General features: G+C 42.7%; 1 protein-coding gene across 4 annotated transcripts in view; it reads left to right on the plus strand.

The window, feature by feature from the left end:
• Positions 1-26,077, plus strand: part of kifap3a (kinesin-associated protein 3a) — a 332,201-nt gene that overhangs the window by 34,958 nt on the left and 271,166 nt on the right. For all 4 annotated transcript variants that reach the window (XM_068037376.1, XM_068037377.1, XM_068037379.1 and 1 more), the window contains exon 2: positions 13,998-14,129. In XM_068037376.1, the coding sequence (XP_067893477.1) occupies positions 13,998-14,129 (132 nt within the window). The remainder of the gene's footprint in view (positions 1-13,997; positions 14,130-26,077) is intronic.

A 26,077-nucleotide genomic window follows, 5' to 3' on the forward strand; every position in this document is an offset into this window, starting at 1 on the left:
TTTTTCATGTCCCCTCTTTGCTTTCCGAATTACTTTTTTTAAGTACTCCCCCCGCACTTTCTATACTCCTGTAGTGCCTCCACTGTTTTCAGCGCTCCAAGCCTCCTTTTTTTCCCTGATCCAATCCTCTATATCCCTTGATATCCAGGGTTCCCTGGACTTGTTGGTCCTACCCATCACCTTAATGGGTACATGTTGGCTATGAACCCTCACTATTTCCTCTTTTGAATGACTCCCACTCGTCTGATGTAGACTTTCCTACAAATAGCTGCTGCCAGTCCACTCTGGCTAGATCCTGTTTTATCAGATTGAAATCGGCCTTCCCCCAATTCAATACCTTTATTTCCGGCCCGTCTTTGTCCTTTTCCATAACTAACTTAAATCTTAGAGTTATGGTCACTATCCCCAACATGCTCCCCCACTCACACTTCTACCACTTTCCAGCTTCATTCCCTGGGATTAGGTCTTCTACTGCCCCTTCTCTTGTCGGACTTTCTACATACTGGCTCAAAAGGTTCTCCTGTATGCATTTTAAGAATTCCACTCCCTTTAAGCCTTTTACATTAAGACTATCCCGGTTGATATTAGGTAAGTTGAACTCTACTATTATTACCCTATTATTTTTACACCTCTCTGAGATTTGCCTCCACATCTGCTCCTCCATATCTCCCTGACTGTTTGGAGGCCTGTAGTACACTCCCAGCCAAGTGATGGCTCCTTTTTGTTTTTAAGTTATACCCATATGGCCTCATTTGAAGAACCTTCTGATATTATCATCCCTCCTTACTGCAGTAATTGACTCCTTGATCAGCAGTGCAATGCCACCTCCTCTTTTATCCCCTCCCCTGTCATGCCTGAAGATTCTATACCCTGGAATATTGAGTTGCCCCTTCCTCAACCATGTCTTTGTGATAGCAACAATATCATGATCCCATGTGCTAATCAATGCCCTCAATTCATCTGCCTTACTAGTAAGATTCCTTGCATTGAAATAGATGCAATCCAAACTTGCATTTTTGACTTGTGCCTTAACAAGTCTATATTTGCTGTGCCTCCCAGACTGACTCAGTTTCTGTTCGATATTTGACTGAGCATCATCCCCTACTGTACCTCCACTCTGTATCCCATTCCCCTGCCACATTAGTTTTTAACCCCCCCCCCCCCCCCCCCAACAGTACTAGCACACCTCCCAGCAAGGATGTTGGTCCCATTCCAGTTCAGGTGCAACCTGTCCAACTTGTACAGGTCCCACCTTAGCCAGAAACAGACACAGTGATCTAGAAACTAAAGCCCTCCCTCCTACACCATCTCTTCAGCCACGCATTCATATGCTCTATCTTCCTATTCCTATACTCACTAGCACGTGGCACTGGGAGTAATCCAGAGATTACAACCTTTGAGGTCCTGCTTTTTAATCTGCTACCTAGCTCCCTAAATTCTTGTTGCAGGACCTCATCCCTCTTTTTACCTATGTCGTTGGTACCAATGTATACCACGACCTCTGACTGTTCACCCTCCCCCTTCAGACTGTCCTGCAGCCGCTCTGTGACATCCTTGACCCTAGCACCAGGGAGGCAACATACCATCCTGGAGTCATGTTTGCGGCCACAGAAACGCCTATCCGTACCCCTTGCGATAGAATCCCCTATCACTATAGCTGTTCCACTCCTTTTCCTTCCCTGCTGTGCAGCAGAGCCATCCGTGGTGCCACGAACTTGGCTGTTGCTGCTTTCCCCTGGGAGGCCATCCCCCCCCAAACAGTATCCAAAGTGGTATATCTGTTTGACAGGGGGATGGCCACAGGCTACCTGCCTGCAGCTAGTATTCTGCCTGGTGGACACCCATCCCTTTTCTGCCTGTGCAGCCATTACCTGCGGTGTAACCACCTCGCTAAAGGTGCTATCCATGGCGTCCTCAGCATTGCGGATGCTGCACAGTGAAACCACCTGCAGCTCCAGCTCCGTAATGCGGGTGGCCAGTAGCTGTAGCTGGATACAGTTCCTGCACACATGGTCATCAGGGACACTGGAAGTATCCCTGATTTCCCACAAAGTGCAGGAGGAGCATGTCACCGGTGCGAGCTCTCCTGCCATGACTTACCTTTAGATTAATTAGTTACTCTCTTAATTAAAAAATTCTAATTACACTAGGGGCCTTGTTCTACTCCAAACATTACCCACTGCAATCTAATTACACTAAGCATTGTATGAACTCCTCATCCAGGCTACTATTGCCAATCTGATTTTTCCAGTTTGTATGTAGAGTAAAATCACCCATGATTATAGCTTTCCCTTTATAACAAGCACACAGTATTTCTTCTTGTATACTTTGTCCTACGTTGTGGTTACTGTTAGGGAGCCTGTAGACCACTTCCATTCGTGACTTCTTTCCCATACTATTCCTCAGGTCTGTCCAAACCGATTCTACATCCTGATCTCCCGAACCAAGGTCATCTCTAACTATTGCACCAGTGCCATCCTTGATTAATAGTTCAACCCCTCCACCTTTACCTAGCTTCCTATTCTTCTTGAATGTCACATATCCCTCAATATTCAGGACCCAATCCTTATCATCCTGCAGCCACGCCTCTGTGATGGATGTCAGATCATATTTATTTATTTAAATGTGCAGTATCATTTCGTCTACTTTATGAATGCTACGCGCGTTCAGATACAGCGCCTTTAGTTTTGTCTGTAATCTTTGTAATATCTGGTCTTGACTGGTTTTTTTTCTCTCGGTCCCTTCTTGCCATTCTCTGACCTTCATTTCCCATATTACTATTCTGCTCTCCTGCCTTGACTCTACCCTTGTCAGGCAAACCCCACCTGCCAAGACTGAGGCGCACATCATTTTGCCACATGAATGTTAAAATGTAAAAAATTGCAATCTCTGAATGGAAGGACATTTGCATAATACAAGACAATGTGGAAACGAAGGGAGCCAGTCCCTGTTTCTCCAATACACAGAAGTGGTCAAGTTCTAGTCACATGTCTAGCTGGCTGGAGCTGTTGGATTTGAACTTCCAACAAAGGATGTTGAAGAGACTCTTCTATATAAGGAGCTAGTCACATGACTAACCTGCTGTGCACCCTGGGAGCTTTTTCAATTTTAAACTCCCAACAAAGGGATCAGGAGAGAAAGCCGTGTGCTCATGGAGTAAAGACCTCTCCTAGAACTGAGAACATCTCCTCTCCTGCCTGCCTGCTATCTGCCTGCCTTCGTCTCTTCCCACAGAACTTAATCTTGTGAAAACACATGAAACTCAGAAGGGTTTGCCACGTGAACAATGTTTCGGAAGATTACTGGGAACCAATGAATTGCAAGACCATATCTTCAATCAAGGACTACAGCAAGCTCGAGAAACAGTAACAAGATATTTCCTCAAACTGTTCTACTTCTCTTTTCAATTCCTATCTGCATGTTTATATCGCGTATGCATGCTAGCGTGAGCGCATCTTATATCCTAGGTGTGAACCGTATTAGAGTTTAAGTTTAAGGTTTTAATAAATTTCCTCTTGCTGCTTTAAACCAAAGGAAGCCTGTGTGTGCTCAGTTCTTTGCCTTATAATTGGAAACAGTGAACAAGGATTCACAGAAAGGGGAGCTCAAAACAGTGTGTTTAAAATTAAACCCCATTACAATAAGACCAGGTAATGACAGCCAAAGACTCCTAGACACATTGCTCACCCAGATGTAACACCCTTGATTTGCTACAAATACCTAAGCTTGATCCCTCACCACCCCTCCCCTTGTTTAGTTTAAAGTCCTCTCTACTTCATTAGTTACATGGTTCGCTGGAACACTGGTCCCAGCGCGGTTCAGGTGCAGACTGTCCCAACGTACAGCCCCCACTTTCCCCAGTATTCGTGCCAGTGTCCCACGAAACGAAACTCACTTCTCCTATATCAGTCTTTGAGCCACATATTAATTTCACTAATCTTATGTGCCCTCTGTCAGTTGGCATGTGGTTCAGGTAATAATCAAATGATTATTACCCTTGAGGTTCTGCTCTTCTATTTGGTGCTTAGCTTCTCATACTGTCTAAGAGAACCTCTTTCCTAATCCTGCCTATGTCGTTGGTACCAACATGGACTATGACAACTGGATCCTTCCTGTCCAGCCCTGAGCAGATGTCCGGAAACCAGGCATCGGGTAGGCAACATAGCCTTCTGGACTCATGCTCTCACTGCACAGAACAGTGTCAATCCCCCTTCACTATACTATCCCCTACTACCACTACGTTCCTTTTTGCTCCCCCTACTTGAATGGCTTCCTGTATCATAGTGCCATGGCCAGTCTGCTCATCCACCTTGCAGACCTCTCGTTCGTCCACACAGGTGAGACCACCTGAAACGTGTTTGATAATTGCAAAGTCTGAGGCTCCTCCACGATTATCTGTTCGGTCCCTTTACCTGCCTCACTTATGGTCACATCCTCCTGTCCCTCTCTGCTAACTAAAACAGATGACCCTGTTCTAAGAGGGGTGACTGTCTTTTGGAACAAAGTGTCCAGGTATTTATCCCCCTCCCTTTTGTTGCGCAGTGCTTGCAGTTCAGCTTCCAGATCGATAATCCTGATCCAAAATTCCTCTAGCTGCTTACACTTCCTGCAGACGTGTTTGTCCTGGATCACCTTGGCATCCAAAAGCTCCCACATACCACAGCTGCAACAGAACACGTCTCCTCCCATTATTACTTATGCTTTGGTTAATTTACTTTAATTACTTCCTTATTCTTAATTCCTATGTATAGTTGAATTTACTGTGCTTATTTAATGCTAGTAACACCTACAACTAAAATTATACTTAATTACACAGATGTGTTTTGAGTTTATTTTAATTAATTTATTTTATCTTAATTTTATTTTGAAGTGTTAGTTCTATTTACCTTAACTCTGGTGTCGTAAGCTAATTGTTAACACACGGTCCCTTACACGAAGCACTTACTGGTCAATCAACTTAGTAGTTTCCTGTGATGTCACAGTTTCTTCAGCAGGCTCTGGGCTGTATTTAAGGTGCTCACGGCTCCCGACTGCCTTTGCTCCACTCCAGTTAGGTAAGACTGCGCTGCGATCCCCAGACTGTATTTATGGTGCTCCTGACTGCCTCTGCTCCGCACCAGATAGATCAGGTCACACTCCGATCCCCAGGCTGCATTTTGTGGTGCTCCCGACTCCTGACTGCCTCTGCTGCGCTCCAAAGTATGGTAGTAGTAATGGCACAAGTAAAGAAACACGTTATGGTTTACCGTGTAGCTGTGATCCCTGCGTTCCTGTATGCTTTGGCGACTTGGACAACCTACAGCAGGCACCAGAAAGCACTGAAGAAGGACCACCAGTGGTGCTTCCGCAAGATCTTCAAGATCCAGTGGCAAGAAAGGCCGTCCAACAGCAGTGTCTTTCCGCAAACCAACCTGCCCAGCATTGGGGCGCTAATCGCCTGAAACTATCTCCGCTGGGCGGGCCAAGTTATTAACATGCCTGACACCAGACTCCCGAAGCAGCTGTTCTACTCAGAACTTGGTCGCAGCAGGAGACTCTCAGGAGGACAGTGGAAATGCTTGAGATGTCCTCAAAGCATCCTTGAAGAGATCAAACATTCCCAACGACTCGTGGAAGTCCCTGGCATGACCGTCCTGGATGGAGAAAGCTCATTTGAGAAGGCATCATACACTTCGAGGCACTTCATCTGGAACATGCGGAGGCGAAGTCGAGGCATCGGAGGGAGTGCACAAACCTCCAAATTGCTCATCTATTTATAAAAGCAAAATACTGCGGATGCTGGAAATCTGAAATAAAAACAAGAAATGCTGGAAATACTCAGCAGGTCTGGCAGCATCTGTGGAGAGAGAAGAGAGTTAATGTTTCAGGTCAGTGACCCTTCAGCACTAGCAGATATTAGAAATGTGAAAGGTTTTAAGCAAGTAAAGCTTCCCCCCTGCTCTCATGCTCCCATCTCTGACCTGGGATTGCTACAGTGTTCCAGTGACAATCAACGCAAGCTTGAGGAACAGCATCTCATTGACCGATTAGGCACACTACAGCCTGCTGGACTGAACATTGAGTTCAGTAATTTCAGAGCATGACGGGGCCCCCCATTTTACTTTTATTTTTAGTTTTTTTTTGTTTTTATTTTATTTTGTCTTAGTTTGTTCAATTTGCCTATCCACTGTTGTTTTTTTTCATGTTTGTACTTGTGGCTGTTCAGTTTTCAGTCCATTATCACCCTATCGTACTAATGCTTTGTCTTTCAACACACCATTAACATTGTTTGCCTTTGCTGCATAATCTTCTGGTCGGTTATTCTCTTGTGACCTTGTCCTATCTACACCTTCTCCTTTGTTATCTCTTGCCCCACCCCTGCTTTACTTGCTTAAAACCTGTCTCTCGATGCAGAAATCAACAAGCGCATGGGAAAGGCATCTGCTGCTATGTCCAAACTGGCCCAGAGGGTGTGGGAAAATGGCGCACTGACACTGAACACAAAAGTCCGAGTGTTTCAAGCCTGTGTCCTCAGTACCTTGCTCTACGGCAGCGAGGCCTGGACAATGTATGTCAGCCAACAACAATGTCTCAACGCATTCTATCTTCGCTGTATCTGGAGAATCCTTGGCATCAGGGTGGCAGGACTGTATCTCCAACGCAGAGGTCCTCAAGGCAGCCAACATCATCAGCATGTACACCCTACTGAGCCAGCGGCGCTTGAGATGACTTGGCCATGTGCGCCGCATGGAAGATGGCAGGATCCCCAAGGACATATTGTACAACGAGCTTGTCACTGGTATCAGACCCACCAGCCGTCCATGTCTCTGCTTTAAAGACGTCTGCAAACGCGACATGAAGTCCTGTGACATTGACCACAGGTTGTGGGAGCCAGTTGCCAGCGATCGCCAGAGCTGGTGGACAGTTATAAAGGCGGGGCTGAAGAGAGGCGAGCCGAAGAGACTCAGCAGTTGGCAGGAAAAGAGACAGAAACGTAAGGAGCGAGCCAACTGTGTAACAGCCCTGACAACCAAGTTCACCTGCAGCGCCTGTGGAAGCATCTGTCACTCTAGAATTGGCCTTTATAGCCACTCCAAGCACTGATCCGCAAACCACTGAGACAAGGAGACCAAAAAGGAAAAAGGAATTGCTTTTGTAAATTAGATATGACTAAAATGGTGTTGGGATTACATTCAATGCCAAGCTCTTATTTTTTCTTGTGTTGTGCAAGCACATTAAAATACATGGCAAAAACTTTTTCTCTCCGCTGTGCTTAAGCTATTATGATTCATTTGTTTTCATACAATGGTTTGAAGACTGAAGTACTAAAGTTTAAGGCAGAATTAGATAAATATTTGAGGGGGTGCCTGTGCGGACCTAATGGGCCGAATGGCGGCCTCCTGTGCTGTTATTACATGAATGCGTATTCAGGTGCTTTTCATGTTTGGACTGTTGAGAGGCTGCAGTCTTCTGGTTCTGTAGAAGTTCCTATGTGAAACATTGATAATTGGGTAATTGCAAGAGGTACTTGAGCTAGTTTAAAAAAGTAGGTTAATTTGTTGTGTTTTATTAATGCTGTAATATAGTGTGTTAAGATTGAGGTGGGAGGAATGCACTGTTTAACCTCGTCCCACTTCTCCACAGGTCACAACATATATTTTTAAATTTTCCCACTTACTGATCATATACTCTCTTTTCCCCAGAATAGAACACACTAACCAAGTTTCTTTAATGAACAACAAATTATCTTTATTGTAGAACAAGTCTTAACTAGTAATGATGTAAAGCATAAACACACGGATTGAAATTTTAAAAGTTCCCTTTTTACCTTATCCCCTCATACTCTCTCGCTCACACACCGGTTAATGGAAAAATAAAAGGGATTTTTATAAAATTCAGAGCTCTGTTACAGACAAAAAAAGCGCTTGGGCTGATAACTTGCTTGTTTTTGAAGAAAACAGCAGATGGTCTACATCAGACCAGTGGGAGTCATTCAAAAAGGAAATAGTGCGAGTTCAGGGCCAACATATTCCCGTAAAGGTGGTTAGGAAGGCATATGGGAAGAATATAAGAGCAGGGAGGTTATGATGGAGCTGTATAAAACGCTAGTTAGGCCACAGCTGGAGTACTGTGTACAGTTCTGGGCACCGCACCGCATTATAGGAAGGATGTGACTGCACTGGAGAGAATGCAGAGGAGATTCACCAGGATGTTGCCTGGGCTGGAGCATTTCAGCTATGAAGAGAGACTGGATCGGCTAGGGTTGTTTTCCTTAGAGCAGAGAAGGCTGAGGGGGGACCTGATTAAGGAATACAAAATTATGAGGGGCATTGATAGGATAGATAGGAAGAAACATTTTCTCTTAGCGGAGGTGTTAATAACCAGGGGGCATAGATTTAAGGTAAGGGGCAGGAGGTTTCGAGGGATTTGAAGAAAAATGTTTTCACCCAGAGGGTAGTTGGAATCTGGGACACACTGCATGAAGGGGTGGTAGAGGCAGGAACCCTCACAACATTTAAGAAGGATTTAGATGAGCACTTGAAATGCCACAGCATACAAGGCTACGGGCCAAGTGCTGGAAAGTGGGATTAGAATAGATAGGTGCTTGATGGCCTGCACAGACACGATGAGCTGAACGGTCTGTTTCTCTGCTGTATAACTCTATGACTCTCTATGTTCCAGAACTGGCATACAGTCTAACTTCCGAGTACACGTAGACAGGCCACTGGGATCTTTTAGAACAGTTCTTTTCAGGCGGCGTTGAGAACTGATTCGCAGGCTTTCTCCAAAGACAGGAGACGAGATGAATTGACACTATTGACTTCTCTGGGTCTTTTAGAGATGCTGGAAAGCGAGCTGGGTTGTGGTCTTCTCTCCTTCCTTCACTACTTCTTCAGGCTAACTTTATCAGCCACTCGCTCCAGAAGGTAAAACACACTGACTCTGCAACCAAAAGTTTGTGACTTTGCTGCCTCTCAGGTGCATTCTGCTGCTCCCTGAGCTTGTCTAAAGGGGCGCCTGTCGCTTCTCTGCCTGCTTTTCCCCTGTTACCAGGGTTTCTGTTCTATTTTAACTTGAGTCATGTGACTACCAGTACATTGTTGCCAATTATTTCTTTCAGTGCTATCTTGAAAAAAGAAACTGGTCCCACATTTATTGTTTGACTATGAATTCTACAAAAAATATTTTAACAAAAAAAATCACTTCCATAACAACTGCATAAAACTGTGCATAGACTGGTTGGACTGAATGGCCTGTTTCTGTGGTGTACATTCTGTGTAAACAACAAAAATGATTAATTCTGATGTATTGCAATTGTTAGATATGCTATTACTGCAGGTTTCTTTGGAGAAATTTCTCAAAACTGCTCTGGATATTATAACTACTTAATGCTTGTTTTAGCAGCTGAAACATTGGGAAAAAGATTAATGCAGTAAAGCTAAAATGGATACAGGAAAAAAGTCTTACTGGCATAATTACAGGCATCCAGGTCTTTTGTCTCGGGGGTGGGGGGGGGAGTGGTGGGGTGGTTTGAGAGAAGAAACTGTATTCCAGTAACCCTTTTGTGACACATTGATCCTTGCTGAATTGTCAAAACACGCTTCTTTTAATAGTTGTTTACAAGGTATTTATTTTATGAAAATTTTGGTGACAAAACTCAGTTTTCGGTAAAATTCTTTATCTGCTTTGGATGAAGGTAGTAAGAAGGAGCAAACTTGCACTCATATAGCACCTTTAATGAGCTCTGGATGTCCCATAGCATGAAATACTTTTTGAAGTGTAGTCAGTGTTGTAATATAGGAAATCCAGCAGCTAATTTGCATTCAGCAAGTTGTCAGAAACAACAATGAAATAAATTGCCAGATAGTCTGTTTTAGTAATATTGTTGTGGTTTTACTTTGCACCAATATGAATGTTGTAGTGTGAATCCAGAATCAGGCCCCAACCATGGCAGAACTGCTTCAAAGTACTGCTGCAGTTTTAGTGTAAATACAGCCTAAGTTGCATGAGTTTGGGTATTTGGTGCGGCATTGCATTAACCAGCTGTCCTTTACATCTTTGAGACCTTTTTATCTATCTCTCTGCAGACTTTAAGATTCTTAAATGAAATGAATTTGTGGCAATCTCAACCCATTGCACAATTATGGACATGTTTGTGGCCTTAATTGGAAAATTTCACAGTAGTGGAGTTGGGGATCTTTCTGTAAAGTTGCAGTGAAGGCATGTGTTTGGGGCCATGTGGAGAGAGAGATTTATTTTGCACCTGGTCTGCTACCTATCCTGACTACACTTCTTATTAACACAGGGTACTCTTCTTCTTCTTTGGCCTCCTTATCTCGAGAGACAATGGGTAAGCACCTGGAGGTGGTCAGTGGTGTGTGGAGCAGCGCCTGGAGTGGCTATAAAGGCCAATTCTAGAGTGACAGACTCTTCCACAGGTGCTGCAGAAAAATTTGTTTGTCGGGGCTGTTACACAGTTGGCTCTCCCCTTACGCCTCTCTTTTTTTTCCTGCCAACTGCTAAGTCTCTTCGACTCGCCACACTTTAGCCCCGCCTTTATGGCTGCCCGCCAGCTCTGGCGAACGCTGGCAACTGACTCCCACGACTTGTGATCAGTGTCGCAGGACTTCATGTCGTGTTTGCAGACGTCGTACTCAGACTGTAACAAAGTAAGTTTATTTTATTCCAGTGCTGACATGCTGCATCTTAATGCACACAGGTGTTATTCATGTGGGCTTAGTGGTAGAGGTTATGGGTTCAAGCTCCACTTCATGGACTGACCACATAATCTAGACTGAGACTTCAATTAAGTAATGAAGGAATGCTGTATTTTCAGAGATGCCATCTGTCAACCAGTACCACTAAAACAATATCTGGTCATTGTTCTCATTGCTGTTTGTGGGATTTTGCTGTGCGCAAATTGACTGTGCTGTTTCTTTGTATTACAACACTGATTACTCTTCACAGGTCTGCTGTTAATTGCTTTACATTCCTGTCTTTGGAAAATACAATTGGAGACATTATTAAATTAACATCACTGTGTTAGTTAGCAGATTGAAAACATAATTTTCGAGTTGTCAGGTAAGCAAAGATAGTGGAGTACTAAACAGGACAAAACAAAAACTTATATTTATAGTGCCTTTAGCAAAATAAATTGTCCCAATTTGTTTCACAGCATTATAAAACAATATATGACACTGAGCCACAACCAAAGGAGATATTAGGCCAGATGACCAAAAGCTTGGTCAATGAGGTAGGTTTTAAGGAGTGTTTTAAAGGAGGAGAGCAAGGCAGAGAAGAGAGGCAAAAGGGTATGGAGAGGGTATTCCAGAGCTTATGGCCTAGACAGCTGAAGGTGCGCCCACCAATGGTGGAGCAGTTAAAATTGGGTATGCTTGAGGTCAGAATTAGAGGAGCGCAGATATCTTGGAGGGTTGTGGGGCTGGAAATTAGAGGTGGGGAGGGGTGAGGTCATGGAGGGATTTGAAAACATGGATGAGGATTTTAAAAGCAAGTCGCTACTTGACTGGGAGCCAATGTAGGTCAGTGAGCACATGGGTGATAGGTGAGCAGGACTTGGTGCTAGTTAAGACATAGGCAGCAGAGATTTGGATGGCCTCAAGTTTATGGAGGGTAGAATGTGGGAGACCAGCTAGGAGTGCATTGGAATAATCAGGTCTAGAGGTAACAAAGCCATGAATGAGGGTTTCAACAGCAGATAAGCTGAGACGGGGGTGAAGCCGGGTGATACTACATAGGTGGAAATAGGTGAGTTTAGTGATGGTGCGAATATGAGGTTGGAAGCTCATCTCGGGGTCAAATGTGACAATAAGGTTGCAAACAGACTGGCTTAATCTCAGATTGTTGCTAGGGAGGGGGATAGAGTCGCTAGCTAGGGAATGGAGTTTGGAGCAGGGACCAAAACAATGGCTTCAGTCTTTGGATTTTACATAAGCAGTTTGATAATTTAGTAACTGTGGAGGAATCATGAGAGGTTGTGGTGAGATAGCACTGGGTGTTGTCAGCGTACATTTGAAAACTAAAGTTGTGCTTTTGAATGATGTCACTGAGGGACAGCATGTAGCTGAGAAATAGGAGGGGACCAAGGATCGATTCTTCGGGGACACCAGAGGTAACCATGTTGGAGCAGGAAGAGAAACTGTTGCAAATTACTCTGTGGCTCCGATTAGATAGATAAGAATGGAACCAGGTGAGTGCAGTCCCACACAGCTGCACAACAGTGGAGATGCCTTGATGTCAGGTTGAGAAGGACGAGGAGGGAAAGTTTAACTTTTGAGAGGCTACACCGTGTTCAATGACTTAGGAAAGGGAGGTTGGAGACAGGATGGTAGTTTGCAAGGACGGTGGGGTAAAAGTCTTAACTCTTAACTCTTAATTTACTCTTAACTCTTAATTAAAAAGTCTTAACTCTTAACTCTTAATTTCTCCAAAATGGTTAGACAAAAATAAGATTTTCGAACATCCCTTTGTTGCACTTAATGGTTTTTTAAAACTCCCAAGTGTATAATTTTGGTGTGCTTAGCTGAAAAGGTTCACATTTTCATCATTCCTCGCATTGCTGAACTCCGTAAAAACAAAACTTCTCATTTCTACCGTCTGACATCAAATATGGAAGGATACAAAGCTTTGAATTTTATCTTTAAAGAGGTGCAGATCGTGAGATCTGAACCAGAAAAAAGCAGCAACAACTTTTTCAACATTTTTTCATGTACATGGGGAAGTTGGAATATTCCTCAAGTTGAATAAAAGACATTCTCATTTGAGGATGACACCATCATTTTCATCGGTGCAATAAACTCATTGCATTAATGTTGCTGATATAAGCATTTTAGATGATGCTGCTATTGTATGTATTTTGTGAATCTAAATTGCCTCCCAATCTGGAGAGAGAGACAGCATGCACGAGAGTACACTGAATAAGGGTGCAAGTACATTAATTATAGCCTTGAGATCATCCTTGGTTCAGTGGGAAAAAGCCCACCTCTGAGGAAAGAGGTCATGGATTCAAGGTGTTTCAGACAACCTGAGGATGTAAAAGGTGCTTTTAAAGTTATTTCTTCCTTTCTTTATAGAATACCTAGTAATCCAACAGCAAGCTTGACAGTAAGACCCTCTGTTCAGGGAGGCTGTTGTTTGTCATCTATACTGAGATTACTGCTTCGTATTCACTGCCAAATTATTTCGATTGCTATGTTTCCTAGTGATCAGCTACAAAATGTTGATTGTCATGCAATCACTGTGACATTAATAGTATCAGATCAGCGTGACACTGAAAACCAATGTCAATGCATAGACAATTTAGAATAAAACTAGCCATGTAGTTCTATGATTTCAAGACTGCAATTTCATCTCAAGGTTCCAGTGAATTGCTTTACTTTGTTTTTTTGGCTTATAGTTTATGAGCCCTTTGGTTAGTTTACTGCCAATTAATCACTTGCAAATGTTATTTTATATTTAATTTCTATAATGTGTGATGCATGATAAAGTCTGCTGCAGATGAGATGTGGCCTTTAATTATAGAGGCATCCTTATTCACAAGTGAACCATATTGAAGTTTTGTTCAGTGTGTATGATATGCACTATCTTTGTAAATAGATAATACACATACAATAAATTATGTTTCATTTAACAAACCGAGATTAAGATGTTGACATCTTTGTTGATTACAACAGCATGCAGGTTAATCATCAATCGATTCTGAGATACTGTAAAATAGTGCATTTGCTGTTTTCACAAGAACAGCGAGTAACTTAACCCTGGAAGTTAGTTTTTTTAACTGTATTAATTTTTTTTACTGATGTGCTGGTAGCATGAATATTTCCCCATGATCATGAGATTCAGTTATGAACGTTATCTGAAACATCTGGTTTTAAAATCAGGGCTACAGATCACTACATTGGCATATTTGAGTTTTAGTATAGTTGCTTATTTTTCTATATCATTATGAATCTATATAATTTGTTGGTAGCTCTAAATAACTCTTTATTTCTCTTTAGAAAAGTGAAAGGGGGTAACATAGATGTCCACCCAACGGAGAAAGCTTTGGTTGTTCACTATGAAGTGGAAGCTACAATTTTAGGTGAGATGGGTGATGCCATGCTGGGAGAACGAAAGGAGTGTCAGAAGATGTAAGTAATAGCTGACAAGCTACTTTGTTTATCCTAATGTTATTTTTTAATGATTAAATGAAAGAGTGAGTATTATCTATATACTATACTGTATGATTTTAACACATGTTAAGACAATTACAACAACTTGCATTTATATAATGGCTAAATGTGCAAAATATCAAGCGTATGTCAAAATAGAATTTCAATTAAAAATTGTTTAATCAGAGGAGCACTAAAGAATAACTCCCTCCTGGAAAATGGGGCACTCTCCCCATATTGTAAACAGATGCAGGCTGCAAAACATCAATAATCTGCAGGAGGTCTTGAAGTTTACCAAGGAGGTTATCTGTTCTGGGCAATTCTTTTTTCCTTCTAGGAAGGAGAGATTGGCTGTTAACAATCTCCTCTACTCCATCAGCTGATTCTCCCTTTGTGCATTTCTTACCACACTTCCATTCTTATGTTTCACATTGTCCATTCTCCAAACAGATGAGGTATTTTCCACTTCCAACCATCTTACAAGGAAGTACATGATAAAATATGGTTATCACTGAATCCAGAGTAGGACTGAAAGTTATAAAGAGTCTAGGCAGAACAGATACACCTTGGAACTCCATCATTGCTGGAAATATAATTTATGGAAAGCAGTTGGTAAGGGTTGATGAAAGACAGACAGACTTGGGTTTGTATAATGCCTTTCACAACTTCAGACTGTCTCAAAGTACTTTGAAGCACTGATGTACTTTGGAAGTGTTGAAATGTAGGAAATAGGTTAAATAGTGGAGCAGAAGGAAAGATGAATAGTTTTGCTCAATTATCTTTGGAAATTGGGGAAAAAGTTGTTGAACTTTCCATCAAGGGAGTAATAGAGTCGGGCAGAGTCCATTCTAGTGTAAATTATATATATTCTGATAAAGAAGCAAGTTTATTGGGTTGAATGGCTTTTAATCATTCGATTCTTTCTCATGATCTTGATATGCTCATGAAAAAGGTGTTGCTTTTCTATGCACATATGTATTTGATCACAGTTTAATAATGCAACATCTGATTTTTTTATCATTGCCTTTTAATCCTGAGTATTACAAATGTATGACTGTCAGAAAATGCTTTTGTTTCTGTTGTGGTTCAAACTTGAAATAGAAAATAGAGCTTCAGGCGAATATGTTTGTTACAGATGGGACTTCTTTTTACTTGTACCATAAGGTGTATTCATTTGTTGTATTTTTATCAAAATGGTGTTTGTTTCCCATAGACCTTTTAACAAAAAAAAAATCACAAGCAGGAAAAATGCTGAGCCCTCATCTATGCCAAAATCTAATTTTGTTTTAGTGTATATTTAGAAAATATTTATGGTCTTGAAAGACAAGCTTCCAGATATCTCACTTTATTTCTTTCTGCTGGCATACCTGCTCGCATCAGTTTCTGTTCAGTGTTTGGTAAATAGAAACAGTGAAGGAAGTTGGCTAGTTCCATTAATGTTGTAACAGAGTGTACAGTCATTTTTTTTTAATAAATGCTAATTGAGTGGACGTGGTCTGACAAAGAGGACACTGTCTTACCCTGCCATCAAATTTGCAGTTTGATGGATGAAGGATTTCCTAAGGTGGGGAGAGCTTGGACCAGGCACAAATGGCATTTTAATTTTAACAGTGCATGTCTTATTACCTGAGTTAATTTTGAACATATTGGTAAATCTGATTTTGGTAATTTGAATCCTTTTTCAGTCTCTGTTGCTTTTTGGGAAAACAGATATTTTAAAGTTATTTAAAGGGATTCTTTTAAAATAGGCCTGCCTGTTAAAATTGTGCATAAATGTTGCTTTACTAACCACTTGTACAAATTCCAAGGCTGCCTGTCCTTGGAATCTACCTGCGACAGCAAAAGAACAAAGAACAGTACAGCACAGGAACAGGCCATTCGGCCCTCCAAGCCTGCGCCAATCTTGATGTTCCGGGGACCATACCCCTCTATTCCCATCCTTTTCATGTATTTGTCAAGATGCCTCTTAAACGTCGCTATCATACCTGCTTCCACCACCTCCCGCAGCAGCAAGTTTCTGGCACTCACCACCCAGCATTTTTTGTTTACTAAGAATGGCTTTGTAATTACTGTAATGTAATGGATTTGTAATGCATTTTAACTATGTGTCATAATGGTTTTTGTCACTGCAACTCTGACTATATCAGTCTTGTTCTTGCCTCCTTGGAAGTAACTATCCATGTATTTACAATTAAATTTTGCAGATATTTGGAAAGAGCTAAATAAAGCTTGTTGCATTAGTTCTATTGCCTGATGGCTGACAAGATAATCATGTCAGAAATTCATGTGTTTACATCTATGATGAAATAATGTCAAACTTTATACTAATAGGATATTTTTGGCCAAGTAACCAATGTTTCTAGTTTTCAGACATTTGGAGCCAATTTTTTCAAAATAGCTACAATTTCCAAAATAGATGCTGAGACTAAAAAGAGAAAATATTGTAATATCAAATTAGTACAATGAAAAATAAACTTTAAAATTAAAGTGTCTATCAAAAACATTGAGTGTCTTGAGGGAGCCGATTGTACCTTGGAAAGCAGCAAACACAGCAATCAATGCATGAGTAAGGACAGGTTTATTCAATGTCATGATGGAGGTTTTCAGCAAGATACAAATTTCCTAGTCTAGAAAGACTCCTATTATAATTGAATTTCCAGTTTTTAAAAGCTCTTTTATTGGGCAAGGTTGATCTTCGGTAACCCTCTCCGTATCCAATATCCCCCTTCCGTTATGACATTACAGTGGCATATTACATCTTTCTGATCTAGATATTTAAGGCAGTTATCTGAGGGTATATGATCGGTGGTGGTCATTTGAAGTAATTTAATTTTCTTGATATGAGATGCCAAATGGAAAACACAATCGGGGAAAAAAATGTTGCTATCCACCAGGGAACTAGAAATACCATTGACAGGAGATGAGGCATGGGGGAGTTGACAGCTGTTCAACCTTATAGGACAAAAAGGAGTGAGCATAGAGCTTTAGCTTATTCTTCAGGACATTTCTTTCTCAACAAAGCAGAACAAAAATTGTAGCAGTATGAGCCTCCCTGATGATTTTAAATATTGTCGTGAATGTGCTTCTATTATTAATATTTTTGATAGGTTGGGTTTAAAAGACTGGAAAATAACTAAGGAGATGCTGGACTTTTTTTAAAAAAAGGCTCATTGGAAGGATACTCGGGACTTTGTTTAAAAACAAACACTTACTGGAAGTCCACCCGTCTTAAATGAAGTAAACAGCCGGAGCCTTATGGACTATGGAACTATTTAGAGTTGTTTAAAGAGTCTAGCCATGTCTAGATTTATGGTGGTCAGGAGTTTTGGTTCTGTTTTTGTACTGTTTGGAGTGCAGTCGGCGTGTATCCTGCTAAGAGAGAAGCCACCCAACTCATCCTTTGCCACCTGTGTTGAAAGATCTTCTGAGAATCCAGTGTGATAGCTGAACCCACTGATGCAGTAATTCTCCTGAAAAGCCTGGAAGACTTCCTGTTGACATCTTTTGAAAGAACTGCTTCTGCATGTGTCCAGTGACACCTGTCTACGTGTACCAGGGCGCATGACCCAGAGTCATCTGGAACATATATCTTATCCTTTTTTCCTTCAAGTATTAATAAGTATTTGGCCAAAGTATTTTTGTTTTTGTAAAGTTGATCTCAGCAGAGAAATCTTTTTTATTTTTTTCTTTAATCAGTGTGTGTGTGTATGCCTGTGTGTTGGGTTATTAGAAGGGAATATATTTATACTTTCATGTTTCAACCTGTGCGTTAATAAGCTTTGCATCTTTTTTGAATAGTCTAGAATAAATTAATTTTGTTTTTTTATTTTATTTTTTTATTTATTTAGAGATACAGCACTGAAACAGGCCCTTCGGCCCACCGAGTCTGTGCCGACCAACAACCACCCATTTATGCTAACCCTACAGTAATCCCATATTCCCTATCACCTCCCTACACTAGGGGCAATTTACAATGGCCAATTTACCTATCAACCTGCAAGTCTTTGGCTGTGGGAGGAAACCGGCGCACCCGGCGAAAACCCACGCAGACACAGGGAGAACTTGCAAACTCCGCACAGGCAGTACCCAGAATCAAACCCGGGTCCCTGGAGCTGTGAGGCTGTGGTGCTAACCACTGCGCCACTGTGCCGCCCATTTAAAGTTTATTAAAGAAACCTGGTTGATGGATTTGTATTTGAAATGGATAGATAAAAGTATAGAATTGGCCATATCCATAACTGGTTACGATATTTTAAAATATATGTTGTGACCAGTGGAATAGTGGGACTAGAGGGAGACAGTGCACTCCTCCAACCTTGGTCATAACAGTATGGCAATGTTTCCAGCATGACTGGTGGGGAAAGGACTGAGATCAGGTAATAGAGCATTTTTGGATAGATATGTGTATTTGCCAAAAACGTGATCACATTTTCGCTGGCAACTATTTCTATAGTATCCCTAACCAGATCACACCAAAGTCATGTAGATTAATTTAAAGGGAAGCACCAGGTTATCTTTCTTGGCGAAGGGGGAAACATTGAGAGTCTGTGCCAGACAGCAAGAGAAGTACTGGCAAATGGATTTTAGTGTAGGCAAGCGTGAGGTCATCCACTTTGAACCTAGAAATATAGATCTGAGTACTAAGCAAATGGTGAAAAGCTAGCAACAGTGGAAGTCCAAAGGGACTTGAAAAAAAGAAAAACTTGCATTTATATAGCACCTTTCACGACTGTAGGACATCCCAAAGCACTTTACAGCCAATAAAGTACTTTTGGAGTGACACCACTGGTGTAATGTAGGAAAGGTGGCAGTCAGTTTGCGCAAAGCAAGCTCCCACAAACAGCAATGTGATAACAAGGTAATCTGTTTATCTGGGGCTCCAGGTGCATAGATCATTAAAATGTTATGAACAGGCACAGAAAGTAATCACAAAGGCTAATGGAATGCCGACCTTTATATCGAGAACTAGAATACAAGGGTATAAGTTGTGCTACAGCTTTACAAAGCCCTGTTTAGACCGCACCTGAAGTATTGTGAGCAATGCTGGGCATCACACCTCAGGAAGGATATATTGGCCTTGCAGGGAGGTAGATTTACCAGAACAATACCTGGAGTCCAAGGGTTAAATTATGAGGAGAGATTACACAAACAAGGGTTGTATTCCCTCAAATTTAGAAGGTTAAGGGCTAATTTGATCGTTTTCAGGATAGTAAGAGGAACAGATAGAGTAGATGGAGAGAAACTATTTTTGCTGGTTGGGGAGTCTAGGACCAGGGGGCATAGTTTAAAAAATATAGCCAGACCTTTCAGGGGTGAAGTTAAGAAATGCTTCTATGCAGAAAGTGCCAAACATCTATCAACCTATCATCCATAAATGGCAATTGATCCTAGTTCAGTTGTTAATTCTAAATCTGAGAGATTTTTGTTGACCAAAGGTTTTAAGGGATATGGGGCAAAGGCAGGTTTTTGCAGTTGGTTTCAGCTGCCTTGGTTCCATTCACTGGAATTCCCTTCCTAAACTCATCTGCCTCACCACCTCCCTCTCCCTAACCGATTCCTTAGAATATAGAAATCGGAGCAGGAGTAGGCCATACGGCCCCGTGAGTCTGTTCTGCTAGTCAATATGACCAAGGCTGATGATCTACCTCGACTCCACTTTCCCACCTTATCCCCATATCCCTTGAGTCCAAAAATCTATTGATCTCAGTCTTGAACTTAATAAATGACTGAACATCCTCTGGAGTGGAGAATTCCAAAGATTCACAACCATTTGATTGAAAAAATTTCTCCTCATTTCAGCCCTAAATGGCTGAAGCCTTATTCTGAGATTATGACTTCCTAGTTCTGGACTCTCACTCTACCCTGTTAAGCCCTCTAAGAATTTTTATGTTTTGATGTGATCACTCATTCTTCTAAACTCCAGAGAATAGAGGCCTATTTGACTTGATCTCTTCTCATAGGACAGCTGTCTTATCCCAGGATCAAAACCTGTATCTTTGACCAAATTTTTAGACATTCCTCCTGATATCTCCTCCTTTGGCTTGGTACCTATTTTATGATTACCCCACTGTGAATAACAGTTTGCATTAAAAAAGCACCTTTCTCTTAGTATATGTCTTGTTACTTGTTTCACATGAGCGCTATCAGACAAAATTTGCCGCCAAGCCACATGAGCTATTACGACAGGTGACCAAAAGCTTGGTGAAAGATGTAGGTTTTAAGGAGGACAGAGATGTAGAGAGGTGAAGAAGTTCAGAGAGGGAATTGTAGAGCACTGACTGCTGCACCTTATTGTGCAACGAGACCAGGGTGTTCTCGTACACCAGTCGCTGAAGATAAGCATGCAGGTCCAACAGGTGGTAAAAAAGGCAAATGGTATGTTGGCCTTCATAGCGAGAGGATTCGAGTACAGGAGCAGGGATGTCTTGCTGCAATTATACAAGGCCTTGGTGAGGCCACACCTGGAATATTGTGTGCAGTTTTGGTCTCCTTATCTGAGGAAGGTTGTTTTGCTATAGAGGGGGTGCAGGGAAGGATTACCAGACTGATTTCTGGGATGGCGGAACTGACGTATGAGGAGAGATTGAGTCGGTTAGGATTATATTCGTTGGAGTTCAGAAGAGTGAGGGGGGGGATCTCATAGAACCTATAAAATTCTAACAGGACTTGACAGGGTAAATGCAGGAAAGGATGTTCCCGATAGTGGGGGAGTCCAGAACCAGGGGTCACAGTCTAAGGATACGGGGTAACCCATTCAGGACTGAGATGAGAAATTTATTCACCCAGAGAGTGGTGAACCTGTGGAATTCGCTACCACAGAAAGCAGTTCAGGCCAAAACATTGTATGTTTTCAAGAAGGAGTTAGATATAGGGCTTGGGTTTAAAGGGATCAAAGGACATGGGGCGAAAGTGGGAACAGGTCACTGACTTGGATGATCAGCCATGATAATGAATGGCGGAGCAGGCTCAAAGGGCCGAATGGCCTACTCCTGCTCCTATTTTCTATGTTTCTATGAATGAATGGAAGAAATTTGCTATCTCTTCGTTGCTCCAGGTGATAACCTCAGTGTATTCCCTGTTGGCCCAGTCCTGGTGCATCTCACTTTGTACTGGATCGCCCTATCCTGCCATTTCTGAAGCATGACAATGCCCCCGGAACCTGCCCCACCTGTAATTGCTGCGCTGATTGACTTTGTAATTGACTTTGTATCACCAGTTCAAAGTGCCAAATAACCAAGCAACCAGCTTGATTACATCTAACTCAAGTGTGAATTAGGCAAAGATTATTCATCAGGAAGTTGGTGGATTGAAAAGATGGATGAAATGCAAGTTTCTATTGATTATTTTTGGTGAACCCCTTAAGTCCTTTTCTGGAGGTGGGATTTGCCATGGAGCCCTGGTTGAGAAGCTCCAGTGTTCCATTACTAAAAGCAGCTTTCCCTAATCCTACAGTGCAAGCAGTTGTATGCAGTGATCAGTCATAGATTATTCTACAAAGGACTTCATCTGGGTGGAAAGAATGTTGCATTGTCTGCAGACCTCTTGGGGTAGAAAAAAAATTCAAAAATTCTTGTCAAGATCTTGAGAAGGAAATGAGCTTTCGACCAACCACAGTGGCTTTTAAGTAAAAGCTAGCTCACTGCTGACAGATCAGTACAGGGAGTTCTTTCACAGTTAGCTATTTGCAAATATATATTACTTATTTTGTTGAAACATTCTGTCTATATTACTGTAATTAATCTTCATAATACCAGTCCAGTGGGCCTAATCGAACACCATTAATCTCCCATCATCTTTCAGCGCCTAATGAAATAATTCAGGTAACTTACACCCATAACAGTGATATCAAAACATCAGCAGGCTGATAGTGAAAACTCTTGCCCTTAATCTTTTTAATTTGCATAGTAGAAGCATTTTAATGCAAAGTAATAAATGTGTAGCGAGTTTGTTTTCATTTAAAAAAAACACGAATCAGTACTTTATAGTTTTATGCAGTCTTAGAGATTAGCTTTTGAATGTGGAGCGTTAACAGTTTACCAGAGTGCTTTTTGAACAAGAAATTATATTTATGCCGAGCCTTTAATCTAATAAAATCTCCCAAGATGCTTCACAGGAGCGTTATAAAACAGAATTTGACACAGCGGCAAGGAAACATTAGCGCAGATGATCCAAAGCTTGGTCAAAGAGGCAGGTTTTAAGGAGCTTCTTAAAGGACAAAAGAGAGACAAAGAGGTTTAGGGAGGGAATACCAGAGTTTAGGGCTTGGGAAGTTGAAGGCATGGCCACCAGTGGTGAAGTGATTAAAGTCGAGGATGCTGCAAGAGGCCAGAATTAGATAAATGCAGATATTTGAGAATTGTGAGCTGAAGGAGATTACAGAGATAGGGAAAGGCAAGGCTATGGAGAGATTTGAAACCGGGATGAGCATTTCAAAATTGAGGCATTGCTTCACCCCAAAGCCAGCGTAAGTAAGCGAACACAAGAACGACACGACTTGGTATGATTATGGACATGGGCAGCAGAGATAACCTGAAGTTTTAGGGAGGGTAGAACATGGGAGACTGGCCAGGAGCGAGTTGAAATGGTCACGTTTAGAGGTAAACAGGCATGGGTGAAGGTTTCAGCAGCAGTTAAGCCGAGGCAGCGGTGGCGTCAAGTGATGTTATGGAGGTGGCCTTATGATGACGTGGTTATTGGTTGGAAGCTCAACTCTGGGTCAAATATGACACCAAGGTTGTGAACAGTCTGGTTCGGCCAAAGGACAGTTGCCAGGGAGAGGGCTGGAGGCAGTGACTACTGAACGGAGTTTGTGGTGGGGAATAAAGACAATGCCTTTGGTCTTTCCAATATTTAGTACATGTGGAAACTGATGCTGTGTTTTTGGATGATGTCACCTAAGGGCAGCATGTAGAATCCTAGAATGGATGCTGCACAGAAGGAGGTTATTTGGCCCGATATGTCAGTGCCAGCTCTGCAAGAGCAACTCGCCAAGTCCCACTCCCTCGCCTTTTCCCTGTAGCCCTGCCAAGTTTTTCTCTTCAGATAATCATCCAGTTCTCTTTTGAAAGTCACAATTGGATCTGCCTCCACCACACTCTCAGGCAGTGCATTCCAGATCCTAACCACTGGCTATGTTTAAAAAAAAAAATCCTCATGTCACCTTTGCTTCTTTTGCAAGTCACCTTAAATCTGTGCCTTTTGGTTCTTGATTCTTCCAGCAAGTGGAACAGTTTCCCCCTAACTATTCTGTCCAGACCTCTCATGATTTGATGCACCTCTGTCAAATCTCCTCTCAATCTTCTCTTCTCCAAGGAGAACAGCCCCAACTTTTCCAATCTGTCCACCTAACTCAAGTTCCCCATCCCTGGAAGCATTCTCGTGAATCTTTTCTGCACTCTCTAATGCGTTCACTCCCTTCCTGAAGTGTGGTGCCCAGAACTGGGCACAATATTCCATTTGAGGCTGAACCAATGTTTTATGCAGGTTTATCATAACTTTTGTTTTAGTACTCTATGCCCTTGCTTATAAAGCCCAGGATCCTGTTAGCTTTGTTCACCACTTTCTCAACCTGCTCTACCACCTTCAATGATTTGTGCACATGTACCCCAAGATCCTTTTGCTCCTGCATTTTCTTTAGAATTGTACCCTTTATTTTACATTGCCGCTCCTCGTTTGTCCTACCAAAATGAATCACTGCAATCCTCTGCGTTAAAATTTATCTGCCACTTGTCCGCCCATTCCACTAGCCAGTCTTCGTCCGCTTGAAGTTTATCACTATCCACCTCACAGTTCACAATACTTCCAAGTTTTGTGTCATATTCAAATTTTGAATTTGTGTTCTGTACACCTAAGTCTCCGTCATCAATCTGCATCATAAAAGGCAGGGGTCCTAACGCTGACCCCTGAGGAACCCCATTGTATACCTTCCTCCAATCTGAAAACAACAGTTCACCACTACCTATTCACCCGCCTCCAACATTCTTCCTCTACCTGGACCCCTCCCCCTGGCCTCTTACCTGCTCTTGATCTCTTCATTGAAAACTGTCGGCGAGACATTGGTCATCTCAATTTCTCTGCCCTACCACTCACTCACTCTAACCTGTCCCCCTCTGAACTTGAGGCACTCCGTTCTCTCAGGTCTAACCCCGACATGGTCATCAAGCCTGCAGACAAGGGTGGTGCTGTTGTTGTATGGAGTACCGACCTGTACCTTGCAGAAGCTCAATGCCAACTCACGGACACTTCTTTCTACCTCCCTCTGGACCATGACCCCACCACCGAACATCAAGCCACCGTCCAAAGGACTGTCACTGATCTCATCTCCTCTGGAGATCTTCCGTCCACAGCCTCCAACCTCATAGTCCTGCAACCCCGGACAGCCCGCTTCTCCTCCTTCCCAAAATCCACAAACAGGACTGTCCCGGCAGACCCATTGTGTCAGCCTGCTCCTGCCCCACTGAACTTATTTCTTCCTATCTAGACTCTATCTTTTCTCCCCCCGTCCAGTCTCTTCCCACCTACGTCCATGACTCTTCTGACGCCCTACGTCATTTTGACAATTTCTAGTTTCCCAACCGCCGCCTCTTCACTATGGACGTCTAATCGCTCTACACCTCCATCCCCCACCGGGATGGTTTGAGGGCTCTCCGCTTCTTCCTTGAACAGAGGCCCAACCAGTCCCCATCCACCACCACCCTCCTTCGCCTGGCTGAACTTGTTCTCACATTGAACAACTTCTCCTTCAACTCCGCTCACTTCCTTCAAGTAAAAGGTGTTGCTATGGGTACCCGCATGGGTCCTAGTTATGCCTGTCTTTTTGTGGGATATGTCGAGCATTCTTTGTTCCAGTCCTACTCAGGCCCCCTCCCGCAAATCTTTTTCCAGTACATTGATGACTCTACCGGTGCCGTTTCCTGCTCCCGCCCTGAACTGGAAAACTTTATCAACTTTGCTTCCAATTTCCACCCTTCTCTCACCTTTCCATGGTCCATCTCTGACACTTCCCTTCCCTTCCTCGACTTCTCTGTCTCCATCTCTGGGGATAGGTTGTCTACTAATATCCATTATAAGCCCACCGACTCCCACAGCTACCTGGACTACACTTCTTCACACCCTAGCTCCTGTAAGGACTCCATTCCATTCTCCCAGTTTCTCCGTCTCGACGCATCTGCTCTGATGATGCCACCTTCCATGACGGTGCTTCTGATATGACCTCCTTTTTCCTCAACCGAGGATTTCCCCCCACTGTTGTTGACAGGGCCCTCAACTGTGTCCGGCCCGTTTCCCGCACCTCTATCCTCACCCCTTCCCCTCCCTTCCAGAACCGTGACAGGGTTCCCCTTGTCCTCACTTTCCACCCCATCAGCCTCCATATCCAAAGGATCATCCTCCACCATTTCCGCCACCTCCAGCGTGATGCCACTACCAAACGCATCTTCCCCTCCCTTACCCTGTCAGCATTCCGAAGGGATCGTTCCCTCCGCGACACCCTAGTCCACTCCTCTATTACCCCCACCACCTTGTCCCCGTCCCATGGCACCATCCCCTGCAATTGCAGGAGATGTAATACCTGCCCATTTACCTCCTCTCTCCTCACTATCCCAGGCCCCAAACACTCCTTTCAGGATGAAGCAGCGATTTACTTGTACTTCTTTCAATGTAGTATACTGTATTCGCTGCTCACAATGTGGTCGTCTCTACATTGGGGAGACCAAACGCAGACTGGGTGACCGCTTTGCGGAACACCTCCGCTCAGTCCGCAAGCAGGACCCTGAGCTTCCGGTTGCTTGCCATTTCAACATTCCCCCCTGCTCTCATGCTCACACCTCTATACTGGGCTTGCTGCAGTGTTCCACTGAACATCAACAGCATCTCATTTTCCGATAAGGCACACTACAGCCTGCCGGACTGAACATTGAGTTCAATAA

The sequence above is a fragment of the Heterodontus francisci genome, chromosome 8 (assembly GCF_036365525.1).
Source record: "Heterodontus francisci isolate sHetFra1 chromosome 8, sHetFra1.hap1, whole genome shotgun sequence".
NCBI lineage: Eukaryota > Metazoa > Chordata > Chondrichthyes > Heterodontiformes > Heterodontidae > Heterodontus > Heterodontus francisci.